Genomic DNA, 10,830 nt, shown 5'->3' with positions numbered 1-10,830 from the left:
TATTTTTAAAGCTTTTATTTCCAGACATGATGCTTACAAAGACGATGGAAAATTGACATGATCACATTTCGAAACTGTAGAACAAGCTAGTCAGGTTGCTGTACTCCCATTGCGGTATCATCCATCAGCTGCCTACTTCACAAGCAAGCTAAGTGTTTTAAGATGAAGCTTTGTGGACACTGAACATGCTGCAGGGATTTAAGAGAATCTATTCCTCCCCCTCCTCCTCACCCTCCCCTTCAATAGAATCCACACCAACCTCTTCGTAATCCTTCTCCAGGGCAGCCATGTCCTCCCGCGCCTCTGAGAACTCACCCTCCTCCATCCCCTCCCCGACGTACCAGTGAACAAAGGCACGCTTGGCATACATCAGGTCAAACTTGTGGTCCAGACGCGCCCAGGCCTCAGCTATGGCTGTGGTATTGCTCAGCATGCATACAGCCCGCTGCACCTTGGCCAGGTCACCGCCCGGAACCACAGTGGGAGGCTGGTAGTTGATACCAACCTTGAAGCCAGTTGGGCACCAATCCACAAATTGGATGCTACGCTTGGTTTTGATGGTGGCAATAGCAGCATTGACATCTTTGGGAACCACATCCCCACGGTACAACAGGCAGCAGGCCATGTATTTGCCGTGGCGAGGGTCACATTTCACCATCTGGTTGGCTGGCTCAAAGCAAGCATTGGTGATCTCTGCTACAGAAAGCTGCTCATGGTAAGCTTTCTCAGCAGAGATGACTGGGGCATAGGTGGCCAGAGGGAAATGGATACGGGGGTAGGGCACCAAGTTGGTCTGGAACTCTGTTAGATCGACATTCAGGGCACCATCAAACCGCAGGGAGGCCGTGATGGAGGACACAATCTGGCTAATAAGGCGGTTCAGGTTGGTGTAGGTGGGGCGCTCGATGTCCAGGTTCCTGCGGCAGATGTCATAGATGGCTTCATTGTCTACCATGAAGGCGCAGTCAGAGTGCTCCAGGGTGGTGTGGGTGGTCAGGATGGAGTTGTAGGGCTCCACCACTGCAGTAGAGACCTGAGGCGCCGGGTAGATGGAGAACTCCAGCTTGGACTTCTTGCCATAGTCGACGGACAGACGCTCCATCAGCAGGGAGGTGAACCCCGAACCAGTGCCCCCCCCAAAGCTGTGGAAGACCAGGAAGCCCTGGAGACCTGTGCATTGGTCAGCCTATTAAATGGCAGGCGGGGAGAGGGACAGGGAGGAGGAAGAGGAAAAAAGGGAATTTTGTACAAGTTGTGCACATACAAGGTTTAAAATATAAAAAAAGCAGCCTCCAATCCTACAGCCCACAACGTTCTCTTCCAACTTTAAGCATTTATTGAATACAACAGGTCTTAAGTTAGGGACTGAGGCTGGAGGCAATCTACACTTTTCACCCTTAGTATCTTTTACATCCATTTCTGTTGTAAGAAAGGTTCTAGTCAATCAGATGCGCTGCACATCTGTTCCTTTTTCTGCCAAGGTGCAAAAAAAGAGAAAAGAAAAAAGAAAAAAGACAAGAACCACCAGACCAGCTTGGATGAGAGATGCAGCCCACAGGCTTCACCGTCTCTTCTCTGCAGTCTCCTTGACTGCCCTAGCCCCCAGCCCAGGTCTCTCCCATACTACCCTCGATCCTGACAGAAATGCACGTAGTTCACAGGTGAGAGGGGGAGGTGGGAGCAGTGTGTATCGGGGTCGGAGGTCTCACTGCTCAAAACTACTATTCTACCCCATCTGCAGTGCACAGGTTTACAGTCCTATATGTGCAAGATCTACTACACAGAAAAACCATTAGTCCTTCAAGCTAAGGCAGCTTAGATCCAAATGATTCATGATCTGTACTAGGATATGCAGAAACCACCACCAAAGTGAACACTCAAGCAGCCAATTTGACATTCCTTCAGTCACACCCAGCTCTGACTACTCCAGGCCTCTAACCCTCCGGAAAAAAAAAGGGGAACCAGCTGCTAGCTAAGTGGACTCCTCTGGTACGGCAGCTGCTCCAACAAGTGTAACCAAGTTCCTCCCTTCACCCCTGGTCCCCCCGCCCCAAAAATAAAACCTCCACAAGTGTTACTCACCAGCTTGCGGATCCTGTCGAGAACCAGGTCGATGATCTCCTTGCCGATGGTGTAGTGCCCACGGGCGTAGTTGTTGGCAGCATCTTCCTTGCCAGTGATGAGCTGCTCGGGGTGGAAGAGTTGGCGGTAGGTTCCAGTGCGCACTTCATCTAGGGAGAGGAAAGGCAGAGTTGGTTCCTCCCCACCAGCCACACAGGAGCCATCTGCAGCATGCAGCGAGTTTACAAGGGAGCCCAGAAAGCAGTTAGCCGATGGCTTTGCCTACTCACCTATCACTGTTGGCTCCAAGTCCACGAAGACGGCCCTGGGCACGTGCTTGCCAGCGCCCGTCTCGCTGAAGAAAGTGTTGAAGGAGTCGTCTCCTCCGCCGATGGTCTTGTCACTGGGCATCTGGCCATCGGGCTGGATCCCATGTTCCAGGCAGTAGAGCTCCCAGCAGGCATTGCCAATCTGGACACCAGCCTGGCCGACGTGGATAGAGATACACTCACGCTGCAAAAGGGAGGGAACCAGTTAATGACATGTCTTCAATATAACCAGTGTGTCAGCCCTTAGTCCCAGAAAGCATGGTCTAAGCCACAATGGTGAGGTTTCTGGGACAAGACTCCCCTCCCTATAGCTGTGTCTGTCTAAAGGATAGTGTCACAGCCTATGGAACTGCAGTGCCAAAGGTAACAGACATATTCCAGGGGACAAATGCTGCGCTGGGAGATCAGGGAAACGCACTGCAGTTTCCCCAACTGGGTTTTGTCTTCTCCAGTCATATTAACCTTCGGCGTCTACAGGGGAGCCTCCGAACATCTGGGTTCACGACGTACTGATCTGCAGTCGCTGGCGAACTAATCTCTGGCCATATTTCCTGTACCCCAGAATACACTGCAACTTGACAGGCGTGTTTGCCTCAAGGTGCGTGCACCTGTGCGCATCCTCTCCCTGGACCGCGGGGGGCGTTTCTCCAGCTAGACGAATGCTGCATTCTGGGCAGCATCACGTTTCTCACAGCACAGGGAGAGGAGCCTCAGGGAAGGAGGAAATGGGCAATGGAATTTTCCACTCTGCGGTTTCATACAGCAGCAACCGCGGGGCTGGCAGCCGGAACAGGGCTCCCCAGCGGTCACGCGGCGCACAAGCGGCGCACCGGCCCCCCGCCGGACGGCTGCAGCCAGCGCCCCCCAGCACGAGCCGCTGGCGGCAGCTGCTCCTGCCCCGAGCAAACGGGCGCGCGGGGGGGCGCATCAGCCGAGGCCGCGACTGAGCTGACGTCATTCCCCTTCCCACGGCGCGCAGCACCCCGCGCCCAGGCCCCTCTCGGCAGCCCCCAGCCCGCCCCGGGGGGAGCCGCGGCCCAGCGCAGGCGCGTGCCGAGGTGGCACTGGGGGGGAGGGGGGAAGGAACTGCAGCGGGGGGAGGGGTTATGTACGGGCTGGCGAGAGAACGGTTGCGGGGGGGCGGGGGAGGGACACGTGGCTTTTTAACGCCCGCCCCCGCCCGCCCGGTGCGCGCGCAGCCGGCCTCAGCCGCCGCCTCGCGCCGCAGCCCCTCCCTGCTGCGCGGGAAATGCAACGGCCGGCGGCAGGGAGGCGCCAATAGCAGCCGCGCGCGCCGCCGCCCCCCACCCCGGCGTTTGGCGCCAACCCGCCCTAGACGTGCGCGCGCTGCCGCCACCCCCAGAGGCGCCCCCCCCGGCTCCGCGCCCCCCCCTCACCATGCTGCGCGGCTGTTACTTCTCCCGACAAGCGAAGAGTCGCTGGAAGTAACCGAGTGGGGCGGGCAAGCGCCGGCGGCTGCTTTTGTACCCGCGGCCCCAGGGGGGTGGGACCCGGCCGCTGGCGTCAGCGCCGAGCCCGGCCCCCATTGGCGGGCGGGCCCGCCCGTCTGTGAGCTCACAATCGGGGAAGGGCGGGGTTGCGGGGCGGGGGAGCCCCCGGATTTGGTTGGGGGGGGGGGTGGTGCAGCCGCTGGGGGGGGGGCTTTTAGCCGGCCCCTCCCCCACAGACCCCCAACTACCCCCAGCCCGCCCCCTCACAGGAAGAGCCCCCCCGAGCTCAGTCAGCCGGACCCCGCTCCCCGTGGCCTCTCTGCAGAGCGCAGGGGGCCGCCCCAAGGAGCTGCACCCCCACCTGCAGCAGGACGCTGGGGCTCGGGGTGCCCCTGCTGGGGGGCGGGCTAGAAGCCGAGCCGCGCACCCCGCGCGGCAGAGCAGCCACCCAGCCGCACAACGTGCGCGGGGGGTGCAGGGCCCCAGCCCGGCGCTGGGGGGTGCATGCTGCGCCGGGGCTTCGGGCTGCTCCGCTGCACTCCCAACGCAGGGGGCGGCGGGGCGGCCCCCTTTCGAAACCTGCAGGCCGGTGGAGGGGTGCGGGGAGGGGGGCTTCTTAGCTGGGTCCGGGGCCACAGATTGAAAACGGCTGCTTTAAACCAACGACAAAGGACCCATTCATCACAGGACAGAGGGGCTGTGGTTTTAAATCGCTCTCCACCCGCTCTGCGGATGCTGCTGGCTCCATGTGGGTGGGGAAGACAAATGTCTGGCAGCTGCCCGGGGGCTTTTCTGCACGTTGGGCCTCCAAATAGCTCAGATAGTTGCCGCTTGAGCTGCAGCTGAAGCTCTGATCCCATCCCCTAGCCCCGACCACCCCCTCGCTGCAGATGCCGGATTAGATTCAGCGTGACCAGGCAAAAATGCAACTTTGCAAAGCTGCAGCTGCTGAGTTAGGAGGCGGCTTTGTGATGCCCGCGTGTGAGCTCCGCCAGCTGGACGCCGCAGCCAGCCTTTGTCCTCGGCGTTAAAACCAAACCAACAGCCCTGCCCCGTCCTGTGCGGAGGATGAGACGGTCTGGTCTGGTCTGAAGAAGAGGAAGGGCAGCTGGGGCTGGGTTCCCGGATGCCACCGATAATGAAGCAAGCTGCACAGCGGCGTGCGGACGGAGCCAGAGCCAGAGCCAGAGCCGAGCCAGGCCGCCTGACTGGGACTGCGGCTCCAGGCTGCAGAGAGAAAATGCGGCAGCAGGGACAGCCGTGGCTCTGCCTGGTTCCCGGGAGCAGGGCCAAGGGAAGCAAAGAAACGTGCCAGCAGAGGTGGGGGGTGCTGAGTCTGGGCTCAAACCAGGCTGACTCCTGGGGGAACCGCTCTGGCCTGGTGGAGCCAGGGGCTGGGCAGGCCTGGGGGCGGGTGGGGTGGTGAGACAAGGGAAACAGCGCTTCATCAAATATCCTCCCAGCCAGTCCAGGCACATGCCAAGCTGTGGCCCTGCCCCCTATGACCCTGTAACCGCTGCCCTTTGGCAGGGGCACACCAGGAAGCTTCATGCTCCTCCAGCCAGGAACACCCCCTGCAAACATCCTTCTTCAAAGCACAGGGCCCCTCAGTATTTAATGTCTCCTTTCCTCCTCCTCCTCTCTCTCTCTCCCTCCCTTGCCATCTCTGTGTTTGAGCCCTGTGTAGAGCTTCCCTCCACCTCCTCTGTAGCACCCCAGAGGAGTTCACTCCCCCCCCCACTTTCCTCCCTTTGGAGCAGCTGTGGCTCAAGCATGGGGGGTTTGATGTTCACCTCTGCTCAAGATCCATCAGCACAACACCAGTGGTCTGGCCTGGCAGTGTTGCCTGGATCCCCATTTCCTCAGGCAAAGCACAAGCAGCAGGAATGGGGGCCCCACCTCCTCCCCTTGTGCTGCACCAAGTCCACACGGAGGTAAAGAGCGAGGAGAGGGTGCAGGGCCCACCACCGCCCTGGGGTGCCTCAAGAGGGGAGGGGGATTCCATAGGCACCAATAATAATACCTGGTTTTTAAAAGGGGCTGCATGGGCTAGTTTCTTTATTGCTTGTGCATCAGTGTTCCCTCTAATTTCTTCCATCCATGTGCAGAATAAAATTTGTTAAGTGCACTGAAACACAAGCAGCTGTGCACCCCCAGGAGAAACAAATGCTGCTCATTATGGGCGCTCTGCTAATCAGCTGGATGGCACCTGAATCTCTCTTAGGTGGCCATCGAAGTGCACAGCTTAGAGGGAACGCTGCTGTGCATTACCATGAGTCTTTTGCAAGCATGTGGGTATATGGCATGTTGCAAACATGGCTGGTATCTGCACTGCCAGAATCCTGTAATCGACTTAAGGTTTTAGCTGGAGGACCAGCAGGGCAGGCGTGGGTATTAAGTGATGTCTGCCATGCAAGTGTTTGAAAAAGCTGCAAGCTGCAGTGGTGCCAGAACCCATTACCCCCTCCTCAAAGCCCAGGCAAGGAAGCCAAACAGCATTCAACGGGCCTTGCTCCATGCCGAAGATTGTGGGCCCGCCCAGCGGATGTAAAAAGAGCCCTGTGGAGGACAAGGGCTACTGGTCGCTGCTTTCGTGGCACAGTGGTCTTTTCCCAGCAGGGGCCCACAAACACAGCCCAAAACCCAGGAGAAAAGGTGCTTGTTCTAGGCCATTCGTGTCGGCCTGTCTCTTGGACTTAGCTTGGGGGCCTGTGTCATCCCCATTGTAATCCCTTGCCCTTGAGAGCCCCACACTGCACAGCTGCCTGCCCTCCGTCTCCTCTGACATGGGTTTCCACAGTCAACTAGTCACTGCCACGCTTCAGTCAGCCAAAGGAGACACTGTTGAGCTATGGAAAGCTTTCTCTGCTCGCCTCACCCTGTCTCCCCCTCTCACAACCACCAGGCAAGGAGGAGCCCTGGGTGGCAATGACTTCGTGTTTGTTTTGAGATGTGGAGCTTTCTCTCCAGGTTATTAATATAAATGAGACCTTACTGAATGCAGTAGCAGTATGGAGGCGATTTATCAGAGATGTGCGATGCTCAGATTCCAAATGAAGCAGCCTGTCTTTGTAGCTACAGAGAGGCTACTCCAGTGGAAGTCCTGTTTGCTATCATCTAAAGGCTTGGACAATGCACAGCAGAAAGGAAACCATCTCCTTCCCGTTTCATGCGGCATTGAAGGGCTTTTTCTGTCCTGTATCTTAGCACTCAGGCATGATGCTTTTTTCCTAAAATTTCCTGCTGTTGCTGCTGCTGCTGATGGAAGGGCATCGACAGTAGACAGCTGTGAGGGTTTGAAGGGAAAATCAAGGCTAGTGCAGACACAGCCGTAGCATTACATGAGTGTGTTTGGCTGGCAGTTTGATCACGTCAGCATTCTTCCCTTCCCTTGCGGCATCTGCAGAGGCCTCCAGCTAGTGTTTGCATTTTACTCACATTTGGTCCGACGAATAAAGAAAGGGACTGGCCGTGACCTTTCAGAGGCTTGTTGGACAAAAGTTGACCCATTTCCCCACTCATCCCTGCTACCTCAGTACTGAAACGTGTTCAATGTGCTCTCATGTTGCTCATTCAAAATAATCCCATTTCCTGTTTTGCAGAACGGTTTGTGAGTAAACCTCAGCGCTCTCCCCCTGCAGGCTGCAAAGAACCACCTCTTTTCACACAATGGCTGCTTCTGCACTGGCAAAGCTGGGGCCGCATCCCCCCTCACTGCTGCAGTGCTGCAGGTGGAAGTGAGACCTATAGACAGGGCTCAGATGAGCATTTTTATCACTGTGACATCACCTGCCATGCTCTCAGCTCCAGTGCAGCCTCTAACATCACGTACCCCTGGTCCAAGTAGTACTACAGGTTCCGCTTTTGCCCGTGTAGACAAGAATTAGGAGAACATTTGTTTCCACAAAAGTAGGACACATGCCAGAGCAAATTGCACTTTCTGTCTGCAAGTGAAAGCAAACTACGTGCAGCGTGGTAAAAATATCTCAGTCCCTTTTGATGACCTCGGGTACAGCAAGAAGCAGTCTGTAGATGAAATCAATTAAAACCACTCATCTATATAGCATCTAGTTATCGCATGGGACTCACTGCCACAGGAAATCAAGCCAAATCGATGGATAGGTTTGCTGAAGGCCTGGATAACTGTCTGATCAACGACATTGACCAAACAAGGTAATGATAATCTGCTTCAAGATGGAAAGCGATCACCTCTGGAAATATCAGCAGAGAGCGCAGCTGAAATGTGTGCTGGCTTCTAAGAGCCTTGTTAGGGGGCTCCTGTAGCCAGTTAATGCAAACCTGCCGCAGGTAGTGGTTTGCAGGGATGAACATGTGCTCAGCCCTGGTGGGTAAGAGCGGACTTAACCCAAGAGCTCTCCAGGAAGGCTTGCGTGGATCCTGTTTGTTTGTCTCCGGGCCCTGCCCCAAGGGACGACAGAGGTACATCTGAATGGCGGTGCCCTGAAGCCTGATTCTTGTGCATTTAAGACACATGCCAAATTATTCCAGCTCCAGCAAAGAATTTGGCACTTTATGTTTAATTGCATCAGTCATTTCTGACTTGCCCCAGGTGGCCATCTTGCTGCACAGTGATACTGGAGAAGGTCTTTTAGAGACCATTCTCCAATTACAATTCTTCTATTGATTAACCATTTGGAAGTGCTTTAGGGCTTTTAATACCTAAGCAAAATGCCCAGTCTCTAACCTTCCAAGGTCTTCTGCTCATAACTCTTAAATCCTATCAAGAACTCATTTATAAGTTGCTGTTGGTTCCCCCAGACAAATGGCTGCGGGACATGACAAAATGTGAGATTCAAAGCTGCATGCCTGAATAGAGCTGATTCTTCTCAAGCTGGGAACACACAGAGCCTTGTGCTTGTTGCATTCAGCAGTTTTCCTGAGCCCAGTTTCATTGTGAATATGCTGCTTTTCCCACAGGCATGCTCAAAAGTGTCTGCAGCTCTTTCTTGCCTCTCAAATTTCACCTTGTTCGACTTCCCTTTCATTATTTATTCCGCTTCCGGAGTGAAAAGTGAATAGCAAAGGTGGGGGCCTTATGCCACTTGCCAGCCACCTCTAAGTTTTCAAACCACAAAGGTTTTGTGCAAGTGTGCTGGCTGCATGTACAATGCTTGCTGCAGATGGCATTCCTCCTTTTAACAACGTCAGAGGGGTGAGTGAGTTAGTCTCCAGCTGCACAAAGTCCTGCAGCACCTTAAAGACTGACACATTTATTAGGTCATGAGCTTATGTGGGCAAGACCCCCCTTGTCCTTTGAATGGTTTTGGTTTATTTTGCAAGAGGGTGGGCTTTGGGGGCTGACACTGCTGCAGATAGGCCCATGGTATTGTGTGACAAAAATGCATGCAATGCAGATATTCCAGTGCTGCTACCGAGCAATTGTCTTCCCCCTTGGTTGAAAAAGGCAGTGAAGACCAGGTAGATGTTGCAAAACCATACAGCAAACATCTCAGGTGCTGTGTGCTGCAGTGCCAGGTTCTACAGGCAGAGGTACGCCCAGTGTAAGGGAAGAACCTGGGCCTGAGCTTCCCATTGAAGCCAAGAGTAAAAGTGACTGCAGTGGGCTTAGGGCCCACACTCTTAGTATTGGATGATACATCATGACTGAACCTGCCTCTGGGAGATGCGCTGGCTCCCTGGGAGTTCTCCATAGGGCCAGGATTTCACCTTTTTTTCCCCTCTTTCATATCACACATGTCCAGAGGCGACAGCTTTCAGCGGTAGCTACCTGTTTTGCAGCAGGATAAGCAGTTCACAGGAAAGTCGGTTTACAGAAAGAGGGTCAGACCCTAGCTAACCCTTTTCAAAGAGCCCTTTATTCATGAACTTTAAATCATCTATTTCTTCTTCCTTGGGCTTCAGTTAATGCAAATAAGAAGGGGGAGAGTCTCTTAACAGAAGAGCAAATGGCAACCTATAATTACCAGCAAATCATCTGAGGTGCTTTTATTTATGACTGCAAGCATCTGCATTTAAGTGACACTTCCATGCTAAAAACTACATACTTAAATTCTGCTATGGCTGTTACAAGCCATAACTTAGATGGCTAAAGCAAGCATTTCAGACATTTGCTTTTTGCAACCACTTCAGTTTGGCCAATTAAACCCTTTCTACTCTCTTGCTCAGGCTCTCATGCATGAGCACAATGCTGCAGTTCTGATCACAAAGGCTGCAGGGGAATAGTTATTAGTCAAGGAAAATAATTCCCATGGTTATTTTCAAAAGAAAAATACTCCAGCATTTCCATTAGTTTTAGATTTCAGAGCAAATTTGACTGGACTATGTGCTTTCAATGGGTGTGTTGGTTATGTGCCTCTGTCACCTAAGACTAACTTCAGCAACTGTAAGTATTTTCATTACAAGCTTACATTTAGGGACCCCCAAGCAGGACTAGGGAAATAGAGTCTGATCTGGTTTTAGTTAGTTTAGGTGCAGTGTCAGTGATGGGCTAGGTAGAAACCCCTCATCCCCAACTGGATATAGACGAAACATCATTAAGCTTGTTCTGCAGCGAGTACAGGCTAGTGTCCAGGCCTAGCTGATATTGACTTCTAAGCTTACAGAAAGTGGCCAAGGCAGGGCTGGTCTTCTCTAGTAGCAAGGCTGCAACAGTTCCTTGGGGCTCCTGGCACAAGCTGGTACAGACCCAGTGCCCCACTAATTTATAAGCAGTTCAAGCAGAAGAAAGTAGGTGGGATGCTTGTAAACCAGCACTCCTCCTCTACAAGCAAGGGCTTCAGCTGTTTGAGGGAGAATGACCCCACAGAATTAAGTGTTCAAAATTCTGCACTGTGTACATTTGACAAGTGACACCTGCAGTTTTACATTGCCCTCTGTAAAACATCATTGTCAAACTCATGACAGACGTCCACTGTGTGCAGCTACATGTTCCAATCAATGCTGTGGAGGTTAGAAAGAAGACTGATTTCAGGAGTGTGTTGAGTAAATACACAAGACGGATCCTCTAA

General features: G+C 53.9%; 1 protein-coding gene across 1 annotated transcript; it reads right to left on the bottom strand.

Moving 5' to 3' along the window:
* LOC142003220 (tubulin alpha-1B chain) lies at positions 1-3,885 on the bottom strand. The gene is made up of 4 exons (XM_074979968.1): positions 3,788-3,885; positions 2,352-2,574; positions 2,083-2,231; positions 1-1,186 (listed from the first exon to the last, which is right to left on the bottom strand). Exons 1-4 carry the CDS (start codon positions 3,788-3,790, stop codon positions 209-211), a joined length of 1,353 nt encoding a protein of 450 aa, XP_074836069.1. The 5' UTR covers positions 3,791-3,885; the 3' UTR covers positions 1-208.
* Between the last annotated feature and the right edge of the window lie 6,945 nt (positions 3,886-10,830).

The sequence above is a fragment of the Carettochelys insculpta genome, chromosome 29 (genome assembly GCF_033958435.1).
Source record: "Carettochelys insculpta isolate YL-2023 chromosome 29, ASM3395843v1, whole genome shotgun sequence".
NCBI lineage: Eukaryota > Metazoa > Chordata > Testudines > Carettochelyidae > Carettochelys > Carettochelys insculpta.
The sequence above is the reverse complement of the archived record's forward strand: the minus strand, read 5'-3'. Positions and strand labels throughout refer to the sequence as shown.

What these genes read in the sequence shown, in the direction of transcription:
- LOC142003220 (XM_074979968.1), bottom strand. An exon ending in CTTGGAGCCAACAGTGATAG is followed by an intron (nt 2,232 to 2,351) that starts GTGAGTAGGCAA and finishes TCCTCTCCCTAG; the next exon opens with ATGAAGTGCGCACTGGAACC. An exon ending in TCGACAGGATCCGCAAGCTG is followed by an intron (nt 1,187 to 2,082) that starts GTGAGTAACACT and finishes GCCATTTAATAG; the next exon opens with GCTGACCAATGCACAGGTCT.